Consider the following 27,547-nt stretch of genomic DNA (forward strand, 5'->3'; position numbering starts at 1 on the left):
GCTGTCACTGTTACAGTAACTTTGTCATTAACAAAATATCTTGTTAATGATGTTTGAGACGCTCTTTCCTCCTCCTTTGCCTGGAAGGAAGTGTCAGTCTGTGTGCTACCCAGCTTTCATTCTTTTTGGTACAGATAAGATATGGAGACAGATATGGATAAATGGATAGAGCAGATTTCTAATCTGCTTTTGATATTGAAAACATTATCTATGAGCTCAAAAACCGTTCAGGTGATGCGGTTTTTTAAAAATCTGATCGGCTTTTGCAGCTGAAAAACATATCCACAAAAAAATGCAGCAAAAACGCTGTGTGTGTGAATGTAGCCTTAGATCAGGAATAGAACAGCCATGTATAGGGCATTTCATAACTTTCCCAAATTCCTATGAAAAAATATTCAGCACATTCTGCATTGAACTACTGTACCCAATTTATTATATATTTTAGGAGTCGGTCCATTTTATACCGACTCCAACTCCGACTCCACCAAAATGAGCACCGACTCCGACTCCACAGCCCTGCTCTGATCAGCAGCAATATCAGATAAGTGAGCCAGCAACTGTGACCGGCGCTAAAAAGGTAACTACTCATCAGCATACACATGCTGTTGCTGATAACTCCCATCAGCAGCAGCTGATCTCGCTGTTATCAGCCAGCGCCTGTTCTATAAAAAAGTCATGGATTCTCTTTATTTATATATTTTTGCTAACCAGCATAGGCAAATTAGAGAGCTGCAGGCTGCATCCCCCAGCTTTATCTTGGCTCTGGTTTTCAAGAATAGAGGGGTCCAACACCTTTTTTTATAATAATAAATAATACTGTATGGGAGACACACACACTTTTGCCAAGCAGACAGCTGGGGGGCTGGTAAAGGACCATGGATATTGTCCCGCCCCAGCCTAAAAAATAGCCCGCAGTAGCCCCAGAAAATGTGCATCTATTAAATTCTAGTGCTTTGCCTGGCTCTTCCCACTCGCTCTGGTGTGGTGGCAAGTGGGGGTTGTCAACTGTTTTATGGCTGCTGACCTCAAGCCCGGAGGTTGGTAATGGAGAGGCGTCTATGATGACCCCATTACTAACCCCATAGTTGGATTGTGAAAAAACAGCCAGAATAAAATCCTTTAATTGAAGTAATAGTGGACTCGTTTATTTGAAATAAAAAAGCAGTTATACTCTCCTTATACACCTAATCCGATTCCCATGTCCCCTGTAAAAATAAAAATAGCCATATCCCTCACTTGTCCCCATATCTATCCCAGGAAGATCCAGATGATTTGAATGGTGGTCACATCCTTGATGCAAGTGTTATCCACGCCAGCCGCCTCACAAAGAGACAGTAGCATAATCACACTCCTGCAATGTAGCAGTAATGTGAGAAAGTTCACAATAGTTAATAGCTGATGAACCCCGGTGACGTCACTTACGATACAGCTCGCTGCGTGAGAACGTGAGGTCACCGGGGTCTATCAGCTATGAACTCTGGTGACCTTTCTCATGGGAGATCAGTAGTACACACTGCAGGAGCTTGATTACGATCCTGTCTTGGTGTCAGCCGGCTTCCGTGTATAGTAGTCACATCAGTGTTGCGGCCATCTAAATCATCCAGATCTTCGTGGAACATTATGGTTTATCTTCACGTCAGACAGGTGAGAGAGAGATATGGATGTTTCTTTTCTGTCTTTTACAGGTGACAAGGGCTTCTGAGGATTATGTATAATGGGGAGTATAAATGCTATTATTATTTCAAATAAAGGAGTTGTCATTATTTAAATAAAGATTTTACAGCCATAAAACAGCTAACGCCATCCTCACAAATACTACCCCCTCCTTGCCACCACACCCGGCCAAGTGAGAAAAGGCAGGCAAAGCGTCAGAATTGGTGCATCTAAAAGATACACCTTTTCTGTGGCGGCTGTGGGCTATTTTTAGGCTGGGGGGGCAGTATCAGTGTCCCCTTACCAGTCTGAGAATACCATCCCCCAGCTCTCTGCTTTAGCTTGGCTGCTTCTCAAAAAATGGGGGAACCCCACCCTATGTTTCTTTTATTTAAATAACAAAATAACTTAACAGCATGGGACCCCTCTATTCTTGATAGCCAGCCATGATAAAGCTGACAGCTGAGGGTTGCAACCCACAGCTGTCGGTTTTGCCTGCTGCAGTTATCAAAAACAGAAGAGACCCCATGTTTTTTTATTTATAGCATAGGCGCTTGCTGATGAATACTCCCATCAGCGGTGCCTGCTCTTGCTGTTATCAGTCACAGCAGGCATATGCTGATGAGAATAGTATTCTCTCATTACCAAACAACTGTGTGTGACGGTAACCTTTTTACCGCCAGTCTTAGCTACTGGCTCACGCTGTCATCGAACAGCGTGAGATCCGTAGCTCTGATCTGCGGTAATTATCTTACCGCCCATCAGAGCGTTTGCTGCTCTGTCACACAGATGACACCATGGCAGACAACTGATGTTCGGGCCCACCATTTATTTGAATGGGTTCTGAGTGCAGTTCTGGTACCTGGACCAAACCTTTTTTTTTTTTTACTAGATGTTCGGCTGGACCACGGGTTTGCCCATCACTACTAGCCAGCTTTGCCAAAATGTATGGTGCATGGATGAGCACACCCACTCCCCACACTTAAAGGGAATCTGTCACCCCACTTTTGGCCTAAAGCTGTGACCACAGCCAACAGGGGCTTATCTACAGCATTCTGTAATGCGATAAGCCCCTGATTCCCTTTAGCCCCTTCCCGACATTTGACGTATGATCCCGTCCACGGTACCCAGGCCCCTATGACCGGGGACGGGATAGTACGTCATAGGGGAGCTCCATGGGGAGCACCACTGATCGCGGCCTGGTGTCAGCTAATTATCACAGCTGACACCCGGCATTATGTGCCAGGGGCTGTCACGGACCGCCCCCGACACGTTAACCCCTGGCACACTTCAATCAAGCACGATCACAGTGTACCAGGGCTTTAGGGAAGCATCGGAAGGGAGGGGGCATCGCAGCAGTGCGATGTTCAGCGCTGCTGCGGGGGCCTCCTTCCCTGCAGGTCCCCGGATCCTATATGGCTGCGGGGGCCTGCAGGGAGCCGGCTTCCTCACTGCAGGCATGAGGAAGCCTTGTGAAGCGCTTGTGACAGATCGCTGATCTGTCACAGCGATCTGTGATGTGACAGATCAGCGATCTGTCACATTATTATACTGTCCCAGTCAGGGCTGTGGAGTCGGAGTCGTGGAGTCAGAGTCGGTGCTCATTTTGGTGGAGTCGGAGTTGGAGTCGGTATAAAATGGACCGACTCCGACTCCTAAAATATATAATAAATTGGGTACAGTAATTCAATGCAGGATGTGCTGAATATTTTTTCATAGGAGTTTGGGAAAGTTATGAAATGTCCTATAAATGGCTGTTATATTCCTGATCTAAGGCTACATTCACACACACCGTTTTTCCTGTGTTTTTTGAGGATACGTTTTTCAGCTGCAAAAGCTGATCATCTTTTTAAAAAACTGCATCACCTGAAAGGTTTTTGAGCTCATAGATAATGTTTTCAATAGCAAAAGCAGATTAGAAATCTGCTCTATCCATCCATTTATCCATATCTGTCTATCCATATCGTATCTGTGTCAAAAAGAATGAAAACCGGGTAGTACACCAATATATATTCTGTTCTATCTAAATATCTTGATTATTGGATCATAAAAATGATTAAATGTCTGAGGTTCACATTGTACTACAATAAATTTTTCACTTAAATATAAGCAATATGTGTGGGAGTCGGAGTCGTGGAGTCGGAGTCGGTGTAAGGCAAATTGAGGAGTCGGAGTCACAGGTTTGGCTTACCGACTCCACAGCCCTGGTCCCAGTAAACAAAAAAAAAAAGTAAAATTTATAAAAAAAAAAAATAAAAAAAAATTTGCTAAATAAATTTAAAAAAAATTCCCTAATAAATTCATTTTTTGGAAATAAAAAAAATCAATAAAAGTACACGTTTAGTATCGCCACGTCCGTAACGACCCGCCCTATAAAACTGTCCCATTAGTTAACCCCTTTAGCGAAGCCCTTAGAAAATAAAAATAAAAAACAAAGCAAAAAATGCTTTGGTATCATACCGCCGAACAAAAAGTGTAACAACGCGCGATCAAAAAGACGGATATAAATATCCATGGTACCGCTGAAAACGTCATCTTGTCCCACAAAAAACGAGCCACCACACAGCGTCGTCAGCGAAAAAATAAAGTTATAGCTCGCAGAATAAAGTGATGAAAAAATAATTTTTTATATAAAATTGTTTTCATTGCATAAAGCGCCAAAACACAAAAAGACATAAATGAGGTATCGCTGTAATCGTACTGACCCGAAGAATAAAACCGCTTTATCAATTTTACCACACGCGGAACAGTGTAAACGCACCCCCCAAAAGAAATTCTTGAAATGCTGGTTTTTGTTCATTCTGCGTCCCAAAAATCGGAATAAAAAGCGATCAAAAAATGTCATGTGCCCGAAAATGGTACCAATAAAAACGTCATCTCGTCCCGCAAAAAATAAGACCTCACATGACTCGGTGGGTCAAAATATGGAAAAATTATAGCTCTCAAAATGTGGTGATACAAAAACTATTTTTACAATAAAAAGCGTCTTTAGTGTGTGTCAGCTGCCAAACATAAAAACCCGCTATAAATAGTAAATCAAACCCCCTTTATCACCCCCTTAGTTAGGGGAAAAATAATAAAATTAAAAAAATGTATTTCCATTTTCCTGTTAGGGTTGAGATTAGGGGGTGTGTTGGGGTTAGGGTTGAGTTAGAATTGGGGGGGTTTCCACTGTTTGGGCACATCAGGTGCTCTCCAAACGCAACATGGCATCTGATCTCAATTCCAGCCAATTCTGCGTTGAAAAAGTCAAATGGTGCTCCTTCCCTTCCAAGCTCTGCCATGTGCCCAAACAGTGTTTTACCCCCACATATGGGATATCGGCCTACTCAGGACAAATTGCAAATCAACTTTTGGGGTCCAATTTCTCCTGTTACCATGATTCTTTTTATTTTCACGCCCAGGCGTTATAAACTTCTGTGAAGCACTTGGGGATTCAAAGTGCTCACCACACATCTAGATAAGTTCCCTAGGGGGTCTAGTTTCCAAAATGGGGTCACTTGTGGGGTGTTTCCACTGTTTAGGTACATCAGGGGCTCTCCAAAGGCAACATGTCACCCGCAGACCATTCCATCAAAGTCTGCATTCCAAAATGTCATTACTTCCCTTCCGAGCCCCGACGTGTGCCCATACAGTAGTTTTATCCCACATATGGGGTATCGGCGTACTCAGGACAAATTGGACAACAACTTTTGGGGTCCAATTTCTCCTGTTACCCTTGGGAAAATAAAAAAAATTGGGGACTAAAAGATCATGTTTGTGGGGAAAAAATGATTTTTTTTTTTTTTTTTCACCCCGGGCGTTATAAACTTCTGTGAAGCCCTTGGGGATTCAAAGTGCTCACCACACATCTAGATAAGTTCCTTGGGGGGTCTAGTTTCCAAAATGGTGTCATTTGTGCGGGGTTTCCACTTTTTTGGCACATCAGGGGCTTTCCAAAGGCGACATGGTGTCCGATCTCAATTCCAGCCAAAAAAGTCAAATGGCGCTGCTTCCCTTCCGAGCTCTGCCATGCGCCCAAATAGTCATTTACACCCACATATGGGGTATCAGCGTACTCAGGACAAATTGCACAATAACTTTTAGGGTCCTGTTACCCTTGGAAAAAAAAAATTGGGGTGAAAAGATCGTTTTTGTGGAAAAAATGATTTTTTAATTGTACGGCTGTACGTTATAAACTTCTGTGAAGCCCTTGTGGGTTCAAAGTTCATACCACATATCTAGATAAGTTCCTTTGGGGGTCTAGTTTCCAAGTTTCCAAAATGGGGTCACTTAAGGGGGATTTCCACTGTTTAGGCACATCAGGGGCTTTCCAAACGTGACATGGCGTCCGATCTGAATTCCAGCCAATTTTGCATTGAAAAAGTCAAACGGCGCTCCTTCCCTTCTGAGCTCTGCCATGCGCCGAATTAGTGGTTCCCCCCCACATATCAGGTATCAGCGTACTCAGGAGAAATTGCACAATAACTTTTGCAGACCAATTTCTCCTGTTATCCTTGGTAAAATAAAAAAATTGGATCTGAATTAATTTTTTTGTGAAAAAAAGTTAAATGTTCATTTTAGCATTAAAAAAATTCCTGTGAAGCACCTGAAGGTTCAATAAACTTCTTGAATAAGGTTTTGAGCACCTTGAGGGGTGCAGTTTTTCGAATGGTGTCACTTTTGGGTATTTTCCATCATATAGACCCCTCAAAGTGACTTCAAATGTGATGTGGTCCGTAAAAATAAAATGGTGTTGCAAAAATGAGAAATCGCTGGTCAACTTTTAACCCTTATAACTTCCTAACAAAAAGTAATTTTGGTTCCAAAATTGTGCTGATGTAAAGTAAACATGTGGGAAATGTTACTTATTAAGTTTTTTTGTGTGCCATATATGTGATTTTAAGGGCATAAAAATTCAAAGTTGGAAAATTGCAAAATGTTCGCAAAGTTTCCGTTTTTTTCACAAATAAACGCAAGTTAGTTGAATGAAATTTTACCACGAACATGAAGTACAATATGTCACGAGAAAACAGTGTCAGAATCACTGGGATCCATGGAAGCATTCCAGAGTTATTACCTCATAAAGGGACAGTGGTCAGAATTGTAAAAATTGGCCCGGTCATGAACGTGCAAACCACCCTTGGGGGTAAAGGGGTTAATTGATGAAAATTTGCACTAATTTAATTGCTTACATTTTTGCCAGAACTGTGCTTTAGTCACCGATGGAAGTGCATCTGTCAGAAGCACATAGCACTTTTAGGATACGCCTAATTTTGTGAAAACTGGCATGTACAACATCTGTGTTATTGAACCTGCTTCATTGTTTGCCATAGGTTTACATTTGTGGAGAAATTAATGGTTGCTGTGGGTAAGGTACAGAATCTGAGAAGGGAGGGGTGTTTAGAGCGGATCTGCATCTTTATTTCCCAATGTTGGTCTCTTCTGCATTGGTAAAATGCATTGTTACTACTTTCCAGAATCCTCTTCTTTCACTATTGGGTGCTATCAGAATATCCACTAAAGCTTATTTTCACTTGTGCCAACACAAAACTCGAAGTGAACCGGTCACCAGAAATAATTCTATTAACCTGGAAGTATGCATTTAATGGCGTTATTATGCAGCAGAGAGAAAATTAACTTTATTCTCCCTGACTGCATTCGGTTTTCTTCATGTGGGCGGGGGTGGTACCCGCTCTGGGTATGGTGGGCGGGGGTGGTACTCACTCTGGGTATACAGAGCGGCCCCTGTAACCGTGCCCCCCCGCCCCTGACTGAGAGCCTGTCGCGATGCCGAGTTGGTCTGAAGATTAACATCGTTCATTCTGGAGACAGAGTCCCTTTAAATTGCTTGGGGTTATAAGTAACAGATCTTCATATTGCCCAATTTGTCAGACTAAAACGAATCTTGAGGATTTCTGAAGTCTATGTCCAAATGTAATTCTGACAATTTTGTTCTGCAGCCTGGAATCCTATCCCCCTTTTCTGTTTTTCCTTGCTGCTGGAGGACTTACACATCCGGTAAGTGAATATTGTGCATATTTATCCTGGTGACAACTGAATAAGCCCGGGTACAGTGTATCACGGATCTGGCATAATAGTTTAGGATTGTAATTCTCCATTGTTGGACGGATTACACCCTGTACAATGTTATATGCCTGGTGTATACACTAGGAAATCTGTAGCCTAAATATAAAACTGTGTTGGGTTTGCAAAAAATAAACATTTAGGTAGTTTAGAAAAGACACTCCAAGCAGCTTGGGAGAAATAAAGTATAAATTTAAGTTCACACTGGGCTTATTGCTGCTTTTTATTTCTGTAGTAAAACCTGATCTTCTTGGCAGGAAAGAAGCTGCGACAAAAACGCAAGTTTAGGTGTGGATTTGGTGTGTTTTTTTTGTCTTTGTCCATGCTAATGTCCATGACTTTTCTGCAGAAAAAAACGCTGCAAATGATGCATGCGTTTTGTAGCATTTTTTCAACACCCATTCAAGTTAATGGGTGAAAAACGCTGCAAAAACACTGAAAGTGACCTGCTCTATTTCCAAAAAAAGCAGCAAAGCACAAAATCCTGATGACCCAAAAATGCAATGTGTGTACATGAGATTTCTGAAATCTCATAGGCTTTGCTGGTACTGTAAAAAGCAGCTGAAAATTAGCATAAAAACCGCCCAGTGTGAACTAGGGTGCCCATATCTGATATAATGTTGGCTTCTGTATCAACCCTAAAGCATACATTCCTGTTGGTGGCTGCAGGCATACCAAATTCTGTCATGGTGGTGCTGGAGCTCTGTTTGAAAACAGCAGAGTACTGAACTGTGTAAAATAAATACAATTAAAGTTCCAGTATTAAGCATTTATCACTAAAAGACTCTAGACTGGGGACATTGCAAACCTTAGTGTTAAACTAAACCTCCCTAGACTTCTCTACATTCCCTCTTTCCACTGAAAGGACTTCCTTTTTGGTCTTGTCAGGTAAATGAGGAGCCTATTAAGGTTTTGTGCTTTTCCTGTGAATACAACAGACGTAAACTGTAAACTTGGTGTGAGCTACCCAAAATGAAGTATACAAAATTTTTTTGATTTCTTGTGTTATCTTCTCATATTTCATATATTTCCATTCTACATCTACGTAGCGTGCTGCTAGTCTGCTTGGCGTTGCCTGGATTGTTGGCCGAGAGCTGTACGCTGCGGGATACTCTACAGGGGGTGAGAACAAAATGCTTTCTTCAATCGCCTTTCTTTACCTTCTGATTTGTTCAGTGTGCATACAATGCTATACCCTATAAAAAAATACACATTGATGTAGGTTTATGGTAAAAGATTCAATATAACATGTAGTTTACTCATTGAAAGTGCTGGTGAGCGGGTCCTAATCTGTGACTGCTTTCTTTGTATGGACATGCAAGGCGGTCAGTGACTAATTGGGACTGAACATTCAGGTTTGTGGGAAGAGATTCAGTATACCTTGCATTTTAAAGGAAACCTGTCATGTAAAAGAATGCTGTGAATCTGCAGGTTAATGGCATTCTGTCGCCGTGCGGCCGCCGCAGTTAAAGGCCCCACTGCCGCAAGGAAATGACCATGCTATTTCAGTAACAGGGGCAGTATCCGCAAGGTTTCAATTACCGCTCTGTCCATAGAGAGTGGTGGCTATAACCGTGCCCCTGACACTGACTGACAGACAGCTGGCCCATCACTACTGTATTAGAAGCCTAAGAAGGTGATTAACTACATGGTTAAATCCACAAGACAATTGCCACTTTATCTACTGCATTTAATGAATTCCCTCACTTGCATTAATAATCTGTGAAGTTTTACCACAATTTCTGCAAATAAAACATGTGAACATCACTTTAAGACCGGTTTCAGACTTCCTGATATTTTTGGTACCAGAATAAACTGTACCGGAGATGTCAGTGTCCATGTGTGTAATACTTGCGGCAACAGTGTGCCACATCAGTACCACACGGACGAGTGCCAGGAAAGAAGCAGTACAGTAAGTGCTGTTTCCCAGCACTGGGTGCTGAAGACGGCTCTCGTTGTTCTCCCCTGCTCTGCCGGCGATAAGCATGGGCAGGGGAGAATGATGAGTTATATTCAAGTGAGAACAATGACATCAGGCAGCGCTTGATGGGAGTATTACTCACCCGCTGCCTGCGCAATAAATGAAGGAATGAAAAAAACTGCTTGGGTTCCCCTATAATTTTTTATTTTTTTTTAAAATAATAAAAAAAGCTTTATGTCCCCCCTATTTTTGGCAACCAGCCTTGCCAAAGCTGACAGCTGGGGGCTGGTATTCTCAGGCTGGTAAGGGGCCATGGATATTAATTCCCCCAGTCTAAAAATAGCAGCCCGAAGCTGCCCAGAAAAGGCACATCTATTTGATGTGGGATTGATGTCACCTTTGTATTGTCAGGTGACTTCAAGCCCACAGATTTGTAATGGAGAGGGGTCTATAAGACACCTCTCCATTACGAATCCTATAGTTGTATTGTAAATAATCTTTTATTTGATACAAAACACACTTTTTTACTTTTTTATTTAAAAAATGCCTAATTCCACTGAATCCCTCCTAATAAAACTAAAATGAAAAAAAACAATATCCCTCACCTGTCTGTCATTCTGTCCAACGCCGTAATCCATGTCTGGGGATTAATAGCTTTCAACCTGGACGGTGCCAAGATATGAACGTCCAGGCTGCGAACCACTGGTGAATGAGCTGATGCGAGTGCAGCATCATTGACCAGCGGCGACCACAATGATTCTGTGCTCGCAGCAGCTCATTCACGAGTGGTTCTCAGCCTGGACATTCGTATCTTGGCAATGTCCAGGTTGAAAACTATTCATCCCCCAGAAATAAATTACGGCGTGGTACAGTACGACAGACAGGTGAGGGATATTGTTTTTTTATTTTAGTTTTATTAAAAGAGACGAGGGATTTGGTGGAATTAGCGTTGGGTGATTATATCTGTTTGTTATTTTTAAACAAAAATGGAAAACTGTTTTATTTCTAATAAAATACTTTATTCTGGCTGTGTGCTTATTTACAATGCAACTATAGGATTAGTAATGGATACGTGTCCCCATTAGTAATCGTGGGCTTGATGTCACCTGACCATACAAAGGTGACATCAACTCCACAAACATGAACCCCAATTGCCACCGCTACAGGGCAAGTGGGAAGAACTGGGCAAGGCGCCGGAATTGGCACATCTAATAGTTGTGCCTCTTCTGGGCGGCTGCGGGCTGCTATTTTTAGTCTGGGGCGGGGGGGGGGGGGGGGGGGGTGTCAATATCAATGGCCCCTTTCCAGCCTGAGAATACCAGCTGTCAGCTTTAGCAAGGCTGTTTGTCAAAAATGGGGGGTCCTGTTTACATAGTAATTATGGTTGAAGGAAGACTTTAAGTCCATCTCGTTCAACCCATAGCCTATCCTAACCCTCCCTAACATGTTGATCCAGAGGAAGGCAAAAAAAACCCATCTGGCAATCGGTAAGCTTCACATTGGGGAAAAAAATTCCCTTCCAACTCCACATACGGCAATCAGACTAGCTCCCTGGATCAACGCAATATCAAGGAAACTAGTGTATACAACCTGTAATATTATACTTTTCAAGAAAAGCATCCAGTCCCTTCTTAAATTTTAGTAGGGAATCACTCATTACTAGGGATGAGCGATATTGCCCAATATCGTATCAGATTTCTGATATTGGAAAACATCGGATATCGGAATTTCCGATATCAATGCAAGTCAATGGGAGAAAAAAATCGGAATTACAAAATGACCACTACAGTGCTATATAATGGATACAATAGAGGGGAAACACCTCAGGATAATGGGGAAGGAGTTTGCAGAGGAGCAAAAAAAATCGCTAGAAAAATGCACAGAGCGAAAGCTGTTGCAGGAAAACTGGTCGCCATCTTCTTAACAGCGGTTTTTTCTTTGGGTTAGGATTAGTTGGGTTAGTAGAGTCAGGGTTTACAGTTAGGGTTATGCTTATAGTTAGTAGGGTAAGGGTTTGGGGTTATGATTAGTAGGGTTATGGTTATAGTTAGTAGGGTTAGGGTTTAGGGTTATGCTTATGGTTAGTAGGGTTAGGGTTACGGTTATGCTTATGGTTAGCAGGGTAAGGGTTACGGTTATGCTTATGGTTAGCAGGGTTAGGGTTGGTTAGGGTTAGAGGCTCAGAGGCTGAAGGATTATGGGATTTCCGATGTGAAAAAAATATCGGAATCGGAATTCCGATATCGCAAATATCGGGCCGATTTCCGATATTTCAATATCGGAAAGCTCATCCCTACTCATTACATCATCATATGGCAAAGAGTTCCATAGTCTCACTGATCTTACAGTAAAGAATCTGCATCTGTGATTATACTTAAACCTTCTTTCCTCCAGACGTAGAGGATGCCCCCTTGTCCCCGTCACAGGTCTAAAAGTAAAAAGATGATTAGAAAGGTCTTTGTACTGTCCCTGCATATATTTATACGTTTTAATAAGATCACCCCTAAGCCTTCGTTTTTCCAAACTAAATAACCCCAAGTGTAATAACCTGTCTTGGTATTGCAGACCCCCCAGTTCCCTAATAACCTTGGTCACTCTTCTGTACCCGCTCCAGTTCAGCTATGTCTTTCTTATACACCGGAGACCAGAACTGTACGCAGTATTCTAAGTGTAGTCGCACTAGTGACTTGTATAGAGGAAAAACTATGTTCTCATGAGCATCTATGCCTCTTTTAATGCATCCCATTATTTTATTTGCCTTTGCAGCAGCTGCCTGACACTGGCCACTAAATGTCAGTTTGTCATCCACCCATACACCCAGGTCTTTTTCAGTGACCGTTTTGCCCAGTGTTTTACAATTAAGCAAATAATTATACATCTTGTTCGTTCTACCCAAGTGCATAACCTTATATTTATCCCCATTAAAGCTCATTTGCCATTTATCAGCCCAAGCTTCTAGTTTACATAAATCCTCCTGTAATATTAAATTGTCCTCCTCTGTATTGATTACCCTGCAGAGTTTAGTGTCATCTGCAAGTATTGAAATTATACTCTCTATGCCCCCCTACAAGGTCATTAATATGTTAAAAAGATCCGGACCTAGTACTGACCCCTGTGGTACCCCACTGCTAACCGTGACCCAGTCCGAGTGTGTCCATTAATTCCATTAATAAGCACCCTTTTGTTTCCTATCTCTGAGCCAGCTCTTAACCCACTTACACATATTTTCCCCTATCCCCATTGTTCTCATTTTATGTATCATCCTTTTGTGTGGCACCGTATCAAAAGCTTTTGAAAAGTCCATGTACACCACGTCCACTGCATTTCCTTGGTCCAGTCTGGAACTTGCCTCTTACATAATTAAAAAAAAACAAAAAAAAAAACTTGGGGACCCCTCTAGTGTTGACTAGTTTTGCCTGACTAGTTATCGAAAATACAGGGGAATCCACGCCAGATTTTTTTTTATCATTTATTTATAGCGCAGGCAGGGGTTGATGAATACTCCCATCAGCCGCTCCTGCTGTCAATGTTATTAGTGACAGCTGGTGTAGGCTGATGGGAGTAATGGTCCCATCAGCCGCCGCCTGCTGTCATTGTTCTCGCTTGAATATAATTCTCATCAGTCTTCCCCGCTCGTGCAGATCACAGGCAGAGCAGGGAAGAATCATGAGAGCCATCTTCAGCACCTGGCACAGGAAAACAATGCTTCTCAGGTGCCGGGACGTGTGACACAGATGACATCCCAGTGAGTCATCCGTGTGCGAGACACTTTGCGGCCTGTGCCGACTGTTTAAAACGGACATGTCAGGATGTTTTGCCTACGGACATGTGGTCAGTGTAAACATACTGACATGCGCACGGACCCATTCACTTGAATGTGTGTCTACGTGTGTAAGTGTCTCCGGTGCGTTTGAAAACTGTCACCACACATACTGGAGACACTGACTTGTAAAAGAGGCCTAAGACTCATTTAGTGGAGCTGACAATTGCTGAACTCTCATTCCCAATTATCAGCCCTTGTAAACATGCCAGTGATCGACTAACAAGCGAGGAAATCTTTATCAGGTGATCAGCTCATGTCTTGTAAAAACGTGAAATCTGCCATAATGGTGTATGGGGTCAAACAAAGTCCTGATCCACTAGTACACAGTCGATCGGCACTAGTTAATGGGCCGAGATCAGCCTGTCTTAATGGGGGAAGTAATCTGTGTGGCATCCCATCCAATCATTAAAATGACATTTTTATAAGGACTCTGTCACATGGTTTCTTTTTATGGAATATTCAGCTATTGGATTCCAGCAATGGTTAGAAGATGCCATAATGAATGTTTACTTTTTTAAATAATGTTAAGCATGGTGTTTTGTGGTATGGATATTTCCAAATTTCTATGAATAAATCTGATCTTTCGGCAAGGTTTTCCAATCCAAAAACAATGTTCATCAGACAATTTGTTTAGCAACTAGATATCTGCTTACATTGCCTCCTGTATGGGCAATGCTCTTTATGGCTCACATTGCCTCCTGTATGGGCAGGTGCCTGAACTGAATTTTGTTCCTATAGTGTGTTAGGAGACTTTGTACAATAGTGTATACTTCTACTTTTTTTAGGTATTATAAACAGAATTAGAACCATTTTTTTTTTTTTTCCTTCTTCTCTCTGGTTAGATCCACGCAAACGTTCCAGAGGAGCAATCGGTTCTTTTGCTCTGCTCGGTCTCTTTGGCACTACTGTTTGCTCTGCATTCAAGCTTCTTGACTGGTCCCTTCACCCAAAAACCTGGTGTTGAACTGCTGACAGTGGTTAAACAGAGGAGCCTGTAAAACCTGTACTAAACCCTGCTTCACCCCGATTGACACATGAGGGGTGGAATAGGCCTATGTATCATTGAATTATGAGACAATTTAATACATTTTATTAATAAAAATATGAATATAAATTTCTGGGTTGTGTTGATGTTTCTTCTTTGAAATTCACTCCATAATAAAAAAAAAATAGGTGTGCTGGATCAAACTTTGTTCATTGTCAGTTTTTATCAGAATTTCTTGCATGGCCATAAAAATTAACCCCTTTCTGACATGTGGTGTAATAGTACGCCCGTGTTGGACTTACCCCTGTGCGCCGAAGACCGCACCTTTCCGGGCACATGACAGCTCATCTATACAGCTGACATGTGCCCGTAACAGCTGCGTGTGGAATAGTGATCCACCCGCAGCTGTTAACTAAAATGCCGCTGTCAATCGGATAGTGGCATTTAACTTGTGCTTAGAGGAAGCGCGTCGCTAATACTGCCCATCGGTGACCCCTTCACATGATCGTGAGTCACCATGACAACCAGAGGTCTGCAGCAGATCTATATGGTTGTCATTTCCAGATTGCTATGAGCGCTGCGCTGTGGTCTGTGCTCATAGCAAGTGAGCATTTCTACTACACACAGGCGATCTGATATGTAGCAGAGGTGATCAAAGTATTGCAGCTTCTAGTCCATGGAGACTATTTGAAAGAAGTAAACCAAGTGCAAAAAGTAAACAAAAAATGCCGAGATCTCAATCTGAGCATGTGCCGCTCCTGGCAGCGATTTTTCCCGGAGGCCACCGCATCACAGTAATGGATATGCGGAGGGCTTCGGGCTTTCACAAAATGCCACTGGAGCCCCCCCCCCCCCGCACCACAGAGCACCGCAGCCATTTTCACCTGCAGCAGCGCACATTGGAACACCCCCTCATCCCAGCCTGCGACCTGCAGCAGTAAAGTGGAGCTCTTACCTCCTCCAGCAGCGACCCTGAGACCCTGCTCCACTGTGGTCGGTAAGGTATATGCATTATAAGATATACCCCATTTTCATATATATTATAATTATTTATATAGCCCCATTGATTCCATGGTGCTGTACATGAGAAGGGTTTACATACAAATTACAGATATCACTTACAGTAAACTAACAATGACTGATTCAGAGGGGCTTACATGCTACAGATGGTGGGGAAGGAGACAGTAGGTTGGTGGGTGTTGGTTGAGGTGATATCTCCGGTAGTGGTGAGAGAGAAGGAGGTAGCAGGGTAATTGCAGGCTGTAGGCTTTCTTGAAGAGATGGGTTTTCAGGTTCTGTCTGAAGGATCCAAGTGTGGTTGATAGTCGGACTTGTTGGGGCAAAGAATTCCAGAGGACAGGTTGGATAAGGAGCGAATAAGTGTGGAGGAGAGAAGGAGGTCTTGGGAGGACCGGAGATTACATGAGGGAAGGTATCGGGAGATTAGTTCAGAGACATATGGAGGAGACAGGTTATAGATGGCCTTCTAGGTCAGTATTAGTAATTTGAACTGGATATGCTGAGGGAATTCGAGCCAGTGAAGAGATTTGCAGAGGGGAGAAGCGGAGGAGTAGCGAGGAGAGAGATGAATTAGTCGGGCAGCAGAGTTAAGCATGGACTGGAGGTGCGAGGGTGTTAGCAGGGAGATCACAGAAAAGGATGTTGCAGTAGTCGAGATGGGAGATGATGAGGGCATGCACAAGCATTTTAGTAGATTGAGGGTTGAGGAAAGGACGGATTCTGGAAATATTTTTGAGCTGGAGGAGACAGGAGGTAGAAAGAGCTTGGATGTGCAGTTTGAAGGACAGGGCAGAGTCAAAGGTTACTCCGTGGCAGCGGACTTCCGGTACTGGGGAAAGCGTGATGTCATTAATTGTTATAGCTCGGTCGGGTAAGGAAGATCTGTGAGATGGAGGAAAGATGATGAGTTCAGATTTGTCCACATTGAGCTTGAGGAAGCGAGAGGAGAAGGAGGATGTGGCTGATAGACACTCTGGGATTCTGGACAGCAGAGAGGTGATGTCTGGGCCAGAGAGGTAGATCTGAGTGTCATCAGCATAAAGGTGGTACTGGAATCCGTGGGACTTTGAGTTGCCCCAGACCAAGTGTATAGATTGAGAAGAGTAGGGGTCCTAAAACAGAGCTTTGGGGAACTCCCAACAGAGAGGGTGGAATGAGGAGTGGGAGACGCTGAATGTGCGGTTGGAAAGGTATTAGGAGATCCAGAATAGGGCGAGGTCTTTGATGCCGAAGGAGGAGAGGATCTGTAGTAGGAGGCAGTGGTCAACTGTGTCGAATGCAGAGGACAGGTCTAGAAGCAGGAGTATAGAGTATTGTTCATTTGATTTGGCTGTAAGTAGGTCATTATTAATTTTGGTCAGGGCTGTCTCAATGGAGTGATGGGGTTGGAAACCAGATTGTAGATTGTCAAAGAGCAAGTTAGATGATAGGTGGGAGGAAAGTTCAACGTAGACTTGCTGCTCCAGGAGTTTGGAAGCAAATGGGAGCAACGATATTGGGCGATAGCTGGACATAGTGGTTGGGTTGAGGGTTGGCTTTTTAAGGATAGGCGTGATTGTGGCATGTTTGAAAGCAGAAGGGAAGGTACCGGACGTTAGTGATAGGTTGAAGATGTGGGTTAGGGATGGGATAAGTGTGGTGGTGAGGTTGGGGAGGAGGTGGGATGGAATGGGGTCAAGTGCACAGGTTGTGAGGTGCGATTTGGAGAAGAGGCGATTAAGCTCCCCTTCAGTGATGTTGGAGAGTGAGGTTATGGGGTTTGGGCATTGATCTGGTATACAAAGGGGTTGTGATGGTTGAACGATGAAGACTTTCCTTGTTTGGTAAATCTTATTTTTGAAGTGTGTGGCAAAGTCCTCGGCAGAGATGAGGGAGGTTGGAGGGGGAAGTTGTGGGCGGAGGAGGGAGTTGAAAGTTTTGAATAACTGTTTGGGGTTGTAAGATAGGGAAGATACGAGGGTTGTGAAGTAGGCCTGTTTAGCAGAGGTGAGGGCAGATTTGAAAGCGAGTGTTGCCTGTTTAAATGCGGTGAAGTCGTCTTGCGAATTTTTCTTCCAGCGCCGCTCTACAATCCTGGACACTTGCCGGAGCTTTTTACTGGTGTTATTGTGCCAGGGTTGTCTGATACGTCTCATTCTGCTATGAACGAGAGGGGCAACCGCGTCAATAGCTGATGCGAGAGTGGCATTGTAGAAAGCAGTGTCTGTGTCGTGGAGTGAGGATATGGTAGAATAGTCAGAGCGTGTGGGTGTCTAGGTGTGCAAGGTTTCTGCGGGGGTGTGTGTGTTACTGGACATGGGTGACAGGTGAGGAGGACAGGGATGAGAAAGTGAGTAGATGGTGGTCAGAGGGAGAGGGGAGGTGGTGACGTTAGAAAGAGAGCAGAGGCGGGTGAAGACCAGGTCTAATGTGTGTCCGTCTGTGTGGGTGGCTGAGAAGGACCACTGAGTAAGTCCAAAGGATGATGTAAGGGACAGGAGTTTGGAGGCTGCTGACTGAAGGGTATCAGTGGGGATGTTGAAGTCACCCATGAAGACAGTGGGGAAGTCAGTTGAAAGAAAATGAAGCCAGGTAGAGAATTGGTCAATGAAGGCAGTGGTCGGGCCTGGAGGTCAGTATATGACTGCCACTTGGAGCTTGGAGGGAGAGTAGATGCGGACAGAGTGGACTTCATTCAATAGAGGGGAGGATAAGGGAGGGAAGAGGTGGGATTGGGTTAAAGGTGCGGTTGGAAGAAAGGAGACCCACTCCTCCACCATGTCTATTGCCCTTGTCTACATAGTAACATAGTAGCGTAGTTATTAAGGTTGAAGGGAGACTTTAAGTCCATCTAGTTCAACCCATATCCTATCCTAACTTGCCCTAACTTGTTGATCCAGAGGAAGGCAAAAAAAACCCCATGTGGCAACAGTAAGCTTCACATTGGGGAAAAAAATTCCTTCCCGACTCCACATACGGCAATCAGACTAGCTCCCTGGATCAATGCAATAATAAGGAAACTAGTGTGTATACCCTATAATATTATACTTTCCAAGAAAGGCATCCAGTCCCTTCTTAAATTTTAGTAGGGAATCACTCATTACAACATCCTATGGCAGAGAGTTCCATAGTCTCACTGCTCTTACAGTGAAGAATCCGCGTCTGTGAGGTTGCTTAAACCTTCTTTCCTCCAGACTTAGAGTATGCCCCCTTGTCCCCGTCACAGGTCTAAAGGTACTGTCACACTTAGCGATGTACCAGCGATCCCGACCAGCGATATGACGCGGTCAGGATCGCTGGTACATCGCTAAGTGGTCGCTAGTGAGCTGCCACACAGGCAGATCTCACCAGCGACATCGCTGGGGACAGGGATCGCTACTTACCTGTCACACCAGGCGATCCTGCGTCCTCCCGCCCGGCTCCACGCGTCGCTCGTCCTCATAGCAGGAAGCGCCACAGGAAGCTGACGACGAGAAACAGTCCAGGACGTTCTCGCGCGATCAGCGATAACCAGGGGGGGAGCCGGTCGTAGGTAAGTATCACACATAGCGATATCGCTAGCAATATCGCTATAACGTCACTAGTTATAGCGATATTGCTAGCGATATCTCTTAGTGTGACAGGCCCTTTAGAGTAAAAAGATCATTAGATAGGTCTTTGTATTGTCCCCGCATATATTTATACATTGTAATAAGATCACCCCGAAGCCTTCTATTTTCCAAACGAAATAACCCCAAGTGTAATAACCTGTCTTGGTATTGCAGACCCCCTAGTTCCCTAATAACCTTGGTCGCTCTTCTCTGCACCCGCTCCAGTTCAGCTATGTCTTTCTTATACACCGGAGACCAGAACTGTACACAGTATTCTAAGTGTGGTCGCACTAGTGACTTATATAGAGGTAAAATTATGTTCTCCTCATGAGCATCTATGCCTCTTTTAATGCCTCCCATTATTTTATTTGCCTTTGCAGCAGCTGCCTGACACTGGCCGCTAAATGTGAGTTTGTCGTCCACCCATACACCCAGGTCTTTTTCAATGACTGTTTTGCCCAGTGTTTTACAATTAAGCACATAATTATACATCTTGTTCATTCTACCCAAGTGCATGACCTTACATTTATCCCCATTAAAGCTCATTTGCCATTTATCAGCCCAAGCTTCTAGTTTACATAAATCATCATGTAATATAAAATTGTCCTCCTCTATATTGATTACCCTGCAGAGTTTAGTGTCATCTGCAAATATTGAAATTCTACTCTATGCCCCCTACAAGGTCATTAATAAATATGTTAAAAAGTGGGCCCAAAACTGACCCCTGTGGTACCCCACTGCTAACTGTGACCCAGTCCGAGTGTGCTCCATTAATAACCACCCTTTGTTTCCTATCCCTGAGCCAGCTCTTAACCCACCTACACATATTTTCCCCTATCCCCATTGTTCTCATTTTATGTATCAACCTTTTGTGTGGCACCGTATCAAAAGCTTTTGAAAAGTCCATGTACACCACGTCCACTGCATTCCCTTGGTCCGGTCCAGTCCAGAACTTACCTCTTCATAAAAGCTCTAGTCTATTCAAATTTCGCTCCATTCAGAATTAAAAAATAAAAATATAAACATATTTGGTATCACCACTTTCAGAATCGCAGATCTATCAATATAAAAAAGAACCCGATCGCTAAACGGTGTAACCAGAAAAATGCCAGAATTTTTTTTTTTTTTTTTTTTGGTTGCCGCTACATTATTGCAATAATGGATGATCAAAAGATCACATCTAGACCAAGGTGGTATTCATAAAAAAAAAAGTCAGCTCAGCGCACAAAAAATATGCCCTCACTCAGATCATGAAAGATGGAGAGGCACAGATCTTGGAAAATGGCGCCTTTTGGATTTTTTATTTTTTTTTTTTTTCACCTCTTTAAAAAATAAAAAACCTAGACATGTTTGGTGTCTGTGTACTTGTAATGACTTGGAGAATCATAATGGCTGGTCAGTTTTAGCATTTAACAAACATGGTAAGAGAAAAAAAACTGGAATTGCCCTTTTGTTGCAGTTTCACTGCACTTACATTTTTTTCCCATTTTCCAGTAGACGATATGTTAAAACCAATGGTGTCGTTCAAAGTGCAACTTGTCGCGCAAAAAAAAAACCCTCATATCCAAAATGACTGAAAAAAATAAAGTTATGGCTCTGGGAAGAAGGGGACCAAAAATATGGAAATTCTAAAACAAATACAGTATTTTTCCAGCGTATAAGATTACTTTTTAACCCCCTAAAATCCACAGAAAAGTCGGTCGTGTTATACGCCGGTATCGCCTGATACGGCGGTTGTGGAGCGGTCGGCTTATACGACGGGGGGAGTGGTGAGGGGGCACCTTACCGGTGAAGCGAGCTGCAGGCGTCCCGGGTATGGAGAGAGCGGCGCTGTGCCCCGAAGACACGCCTCTTTCACCCGTCCGGCCCGCATTTGTATCTTTGCCACTTGGATCGCGCGCCTACGCCGTCTCACCGTGCAGCCCTTACCTTAGGAGCGAGAGGTGAAAGGCAGCGATACAAGGGTGGGCCAGATGGGTGAAAGAAGCGTGTTTTTCTGGGCACAGTGCTGGAGGTTCAAGGGATGCACTCTGTCTTGCGGACGGGGGGACTGGGCAGGTAGGAAGAGCAGATTGGTGTTTTTCTGGACACAGCTCTCTCTGGAGGTACCAGTAATAGGTACAAGGGATGCTCTCTGTCTTGGGCACTGGGGGGCTGGGCAGACGAGGAGAGATGACCAATCCAAGCAGGATTTTACAACAGCCGGCCAATCACTTTAAGGTACATTGGCTGGTTGTATACTGGTTACCAGTACATCACCAGTATCTGTACCTGTTCACCTGTACGTACAGTACAATACAAATGTCCAGCAGTCTAAACCCCACCATAGCTCCACCAGCAAGAAGAAAAATATGAAGCCAGTTTTGTACTTAAGTTGTAAACTTTGCCATGGAACATAATAACCGCACTGCTGCAAGACCATATGGAGTAACAGAAAAGATGGTTCGGAACTGGAAAGCAAATGAAAAAGCATTAGGCTAAGTGCACACGTTGCACAAAATTTCTGCACAAAAACCTGAATCCCTTCCCAGAAACCGCACCTATTTTTTTTGCGCGGTTTTGATGCGTTTTTTTCCGCAGCGGTTTCTAAAAGCATGGGAGAAGCCTAAACCGCGGAAAAAAAACGCAAAATTAATGTGCATGCTGCGTTTTTTACCGCGATGCGTTTTTTTCGCGGTAAAAAACGCATCAATGTTCACAAAAAGTGAAAAATGCATAGAAAAGACTGCAGCTTATTTTTAGCGGTTTTATAGTAAAAACCGCTAAAAAAACGGTGTGTGAACACAGCCTTAAAGAGTATCCTGAGGGTTAAGTGTGCGTTAAGAAGAGGCACCCCACATTGGCCGGAACTTGAAAAACATGTAGCAGACATGATGAATGAGCATCGCCAAAACAGTTATGTAGTGACACGAAATCAAATACGTTTGTTTGCACTTCAGTGGGCCAAATCTAACCCAGATCACAGCAACAGATTTAAGGCCACTGTATCCTGGTGTACTACGTTCATGGCAAGGCATATGGTACGGAGGCAAAAGACAAAAATTGCCCAAAAATTACCTGCAGATCTTGATAGCAAGCTAAATAGTTTCCATCGATGCGTAATAAAACAGCGCAATAAACATGGCTATCGGTTAAGTAATATTGGAAATATGGATGATACTCCAATGAATTTTGATATGGTTGGAAATAAAACTGTCCATCAAAAAGGTGAAGAAACAATTAAAATAACGGGGCATGAGAAGTCCTGTTTTACAGTGGTGTTAGGATGCACAGCTGATGGCGCCAAACAGACAAATGATAATTTTTAAATGAAAAACAATGCTGAAATTCAAGTTCCCTGTTGATTGTTTTGTACATGTGAATGAAAAAGGCTGGATGGATGAGGAAGGGGTAAAGCTATGGCTTGATAATGTATGGAGCAGGCGACTAGGTGGACTTATTCAAAAATGTCTACTGGTGTGGGATATGTTCAGGGCTCACTTAACTCCCAGCACCAAGCAAAGGCTTGCAAGACTAAACACACATACGGCAGTTATTCCTGCAGGATTGACATAGTTGGTACAGCCACTGGATGTGTGCCTAAACAAGCCATTTAAAGATCGTAATTGAGAACAGAGGAATGAATGGATGGTTAGTGGCGAAAAGTCATTCACAAAAGGATGAAACATGCTTGCTCCACAGTTGGATGTTTTGTGCAAGTTTGTCATAAAAGCCTTGAATGATATTGATGCAGAAAAAGTCTTTCAAGAAGAGTGGCATATCAAATTCATTAGTTTGTATGGAGGACGACTACTTGTAGCAAAATGAAGAGGAAGCTAAGCCCACACCATCTGATACGGAATTCAATCCATATGATGACTGCCTTACAGATGTATCACAAGATGTCATTGATGTACTTATGATATCAGATGACAAACAGGAGGATTTTGAAGGCTTTTAAATGGAAACTGTCACTGCAGCAAAACCTGTAACAATACCGTAACTTGCAGTTATGATGGGCATTGCTAACTGGGACTTGCCCAGCACTTATTCTCTCTCTTGTTTATCTTCCTCCTATCATTATCCGTTCCAGTTTGGTTGACAGCTTACAAAACAAACCTCATGGCAGCTCCCATGGGTTTATTGTCTTATCCTTCCTTTCAGCTTTTGAATAAATTAGGAAAAGTTTAATCCACTTGCACTGTTTTATTATACATGTTTGATGATTAACAGCCTTATGATTATAAGTGACATTTTTCCTGCTAAGTACCTGCATGTCATAAGCATTTGAATTAAAATTACCATATTGAAGTCAAATCTGATTTTTTTTTTTTTTTTTTTTTCCTTATGTGCATTGGAAGAGGGGTAGTCTTATACGGTGAGTATATCCCAAACTTTATATTTTAACTGGAAAAGTTGAGGGTCGTCCTATACGCCCATTCGTCTTATTCGCCAGAAAATACGGTACCCCCTGGGTGTTCAGGGATTACAATTTACTAAGCTTCTCTTGCTTAAAGTGCACACATAATAATTTTTTTTCTATAGTGCCAACATATTCCGCAGCACTTTACATTTTAGAGGGGACTTGTACAGACAATAAAAGACATTACAGAATGATAATCACATAAACAGATGCCAAGAGGACTGAGGGCCCTGCTCTCAAGCTTATTTAGATTGTGAGCCCCATCGGGGACAGTGATGATAATGTGTGCAAACTGTAAAGCGCTGCGGAATATGTTAGCGCTATATAAAAATAAATATTATTATTACAATCTGAGGAAATGGAGGAGACACAAAAGGTGGATGCTAACAATTGCGTGCATTGTACGGTCCAGCCATCAATATAATGAATAGGGTGTTCACATACTGCTGCATAAACCGGTTACTAACCAGTATGTGTAAAAGTACAGACACTATAGAGGGATATTAATTGTGGGTCGCCCTCCCAGGGCCGTGGGGTACTTGGTACCGGGCCGGCGTCGGCAGGATGGGTCACAGCAGCGGTGACCCGGTCCGTGGCCCTGGGCGCCCAATTAACAGGCGAAGTTTGAATGGTGGAATGGAATTAATGGAATAGTTCGTGATGCCACCTGTGGTGTTCGGCAAGTGAGATGTTGAGCCGACACTGCGTGCAGATCCTCTGGGGCTGGTGGTGTGTTGCAGCCAAGATGGTGAAGCTCCCCACAGGTGGAGCTGTAGTCCCAGGGCAGTGTAGATGTAGGGGTAGAGGCGAGGCACAAGCGGTGTAGAAGCTGGTACCCAGATGTAGCGGTGCTGGGTGTGTTGGCGCAAGAATCAATGGAGGACACCAGGCTTGTAGTTCCAAAGCTTTATTCAGTCTTTAGTACACACAGGTGCCTGCCTCCGTGCTGTGTCCTCCGGGTCAGGGACTCAATCAACCTCCAGGCCAGATGGAATGCTCCCTTCCAACGCTCTGCCAACATGTGCCTTTCTGAACATCTCCTCTTATAGCGCCTTTAAGTGTGAAGTACTCCCAGTACTGAGTTACAATGGAGTGCCTCCTGACAGATGTTCCCAAGAACTCTACTTGTACGGCAGACAGCTGTAGCCTGCTTCGGGGACTCCTTACGCCTGAGTCCCGGCTCACTATCCAAGTTGCTGTTGTGCCCCCAAGTCTTAGATGGGAGTAGTGCATATACAGCTCACTACTCCATCGGTGTCTGCTGTAGAACCATTAGTGTCCATACAACCTTGGGGACCGGGCCCCGACCTTGTGCTTAGAACTTCTAGGCAGGGTTCTCTCCTAACCCACGTCCTCTGTTCCCTTTTACTCCTTCGTTCCGTACTAGTCTATCCTTCTTATGGAAGATCAGGTTTCGGTTCAATGTCTTTATCCTTTCTTTTCCCGTGCCAGCAGACCCAGGTCACTGAGATCTGCTGCAACACCTCTTCCTCCATCCCTCTCTCAGGGATCTTCTTTCCTCACTCCTCACCGAGTGACTCTGACTGACCTCAAATCCTAAACCTTCCCGCTCTTTTATGTATTCTAACTCCACCCGCCTCCCAGCACGTTTCATGTTCCAAGCAGGGAGCCGCAATTTGGCTTTGCTGAACTACCGTGTTGTGTGGGATGCAGGTGTTGGAGCGTGGTCAGGAGCCTCCAACTTACCTGGATGGTGGGGCACCACACCTCAGGAGGTGCAGTACCTCTGTGGCGACTGAGCCTCAGGGGCGCCACAATTGCATGAAGGGTGTGAGAACAGATAAGAGGTCCTGGTTTTGAAGAAAAATTTTGACTGGACCAAATGTGGATAATAAGATATGTTGAGGGGATAGGCCAGTCTGAAGAAATGCGTTTTTAGGGCACACTTTAAAACTGGGTATTGAGGATTAATCAAGTTTCACTGGGTAATGCATTCCAAAGAATTGGCGCAGCATGCTGTGGTGCTAATAAAAATATGGATATCTTATAGCCTACATATTGTAATATATTGTTTATATGCTTTGATATAGTGTGGTCATTAGACCAAGGGTAGAAAGCATTGCAAATATGAAATATGGTTGTTTGAATCCAAACACTATATTGCAATACTAGGGTGTAATCTGGACTTTGATACTGAGACACAAAGCGTTTGCTCTGTGTCAATACCGTAAGACAAGGAATTGTTCTGTGGTCTTTGACGCTCTGTGTTTCAAAGATTCCTTATCCTGATTTGCACACAAGTGATATTTGCTTTGACTGAATACCTTCACTTGGGGGTGGTTGATGGAAAGAAGCTTTCCAACTAATTCTGTGTGGTATTCTAATATAAGAGTTGTGTGGTATATTCTAGGACAATAGGAATAACAACTGTATAGATAATTAATATGCTGCTTGAACAAGGAAGTCTTGTACTCAATAATAGTATGATGCTCGAAGACGAGAGACCAAAATGTTTTATGGTCTCATGTAGCAATATTGGGTCATGCATGACATCCATGATCTAGGACCGCTTGTGATACATATCTGACATGTATGAGTGTGTGAGTTACATAGGTATCCAGTTTTCAGAATGGAAGTCATGCTGCCCATAGGCTGCCATCTTAGAGTGTTATGCTATGAGCATGAAGAGTTAACTTTGTAACAAGCAACATATGTTGAACTTTGAACAGTGACAGACAACTTTGACAAGTTGACCAGAGGCAAACAGAGCCTGGGTTATAATCAGTAGCAAAACATTGTGCTATTGTTAAGAGACATGCTAATGACAAACGAATCTCAAACAAACTAAGATTATAGTAGTCTACTGTATAACAAACAGACCTTGAAGTCTTATGCAGTTTCAAGATTCTGATGCAGACTAAACATACTGCACAGTTGTAATGTGGGAGTGTTGTGTATAAAAAGGTGGACCCAGTTCAGTGAGGTAGGGACAATTTCCAGCAAGGGACATTTTCCAGAAGCTATCGTGGGTGCACGGTTTCTGTGATGACAAGACCAGAGCATTTCCTTCTCATTTGACACTGTGGTCCCTCCAGTGGAGAAGTGATGTTGCAATACTGCTTGGTAATGTATAGTATGAATACTTATTTCTCTATGTAAACAAGACAGGGTAACATCTGCCATTCCATTAATTTGGTGTTTTATAATCATTGTATAATAAAATTGTGTTATATCCAAGTAGTAGCCTTCTTTAAAGCCGTATCCGAACCTTATTGCTAAACAGTTGGCAATACACATGCAAGAAGTCTTGGAGATGGGAGTGGAAGGTTCAGGTCGTTAAAGATGTTAATCTTGGGTCATTGGCAGAACGGAGGGCATGGGTAGAGTGGTATACTGAGACAAGGGAGGGAGATGTAGGGTGGTGCTGAACCATGGGTGAGAGTGATAAGTTTATATTGAGCTCCATCCAACTACATCCACTTCAAATCTCATCACTATCCAACAACTCCAAGAAATTTTTAGACAACTTTCACTCCCTCAGGCCGAAAGCACAAGCCCCAATCACAGATATTTGTGCTGATGACCTGGCCTCCCATGTTATTGAGAAAATAGATAATATCCATCAGGAAATCCACTCCCAGCCCCCAAGTGCTGTGACTCATCCCTCCCTGCATTTCCCCTGGCTCACTCTCCACATTTGATCCCATCACAGAAGTCGTCTCCAGACTCCTCTCATTCGACTACATGCGCTACCGACCCCATTCCCTCACATCTCCAGTCTTTCTCCAGTCACAACTCGCCTAACTACAATCTTTAATCTCTTCCTCTCCTCTGGCATTTTCGCATCCTCCTTCAAACACTCCATCATTACTCCATTATTAAAGAAACCCGTTCTCGACCCATCCTGCACAAATAACTACAGACCAGTCTCCAATCTCCCCTTCATATCTAAACTCTTGGAGCGCCTTGTCTACTCCCGCCTTAGGGCCAAGTCACACATAGCAATCTCGCTAGCGAGATCACTGCTGAGTCACAAGTTTTGTGACACAACAGCAATCTCACCAACGAGATCGCTGTGTGTGACTGCGATCAGCGACCGCCCCCCCCCCTGCCAATATCGCTGTAGGAAACCGCTGGACATTTCTTT

The 27,547-nt window shown here is 43.4% G+C and overlaps 1 protein-coding gene across 1 annotated transcript in view; it reads left to right on the plus strand.

Annotated features, from left to right (window-relative positions):
- The window catches only part of MGST3 (microsomal glutathione S-transferase 3), a 102,970-nt gene extending 88,393 nt beyond the window's left edge, over positions 1–14,577 (plus strand). Inside the window, exons 4-6 of the mRNA XM_073557974.1 lie at positions 7,596–7,653; positions 8,769–8,841; positions 14,306–14,577. Coding sequence (XP_073414075.1) covers positions 7,596–7,653; positions 8,769–8,841; positions 14,306–14,427 — 253 coding nt within the window. The 3' untranslated portion in view covers positions 14,428–14,577. The remainder of the gene's footprint in view (positions 1–7,595; positions 7,654–8,768; positions 8,842–14,305) is intronic.
- The last annotated feature ends 12,970 nt before the right edge of the window (positions 14,578–27,547 follow it).

This window comes from Dendrobates tinctorius, unplaced genomic scaffold (assembly GCF_039654945.1).
Source record: "Dendrobates tinctorius isolate UK_male_01 unplaced genomic scaffold, ASM3965494v1 ptg000012l, whole genome shotgun sequence".
Taxonomy (NCBI): Eukaryota; Metazoa; Chordata; class Amphibia; order Anura; family Dendrobatidae; genus Dendrobates; species Dendrobates tinctorius.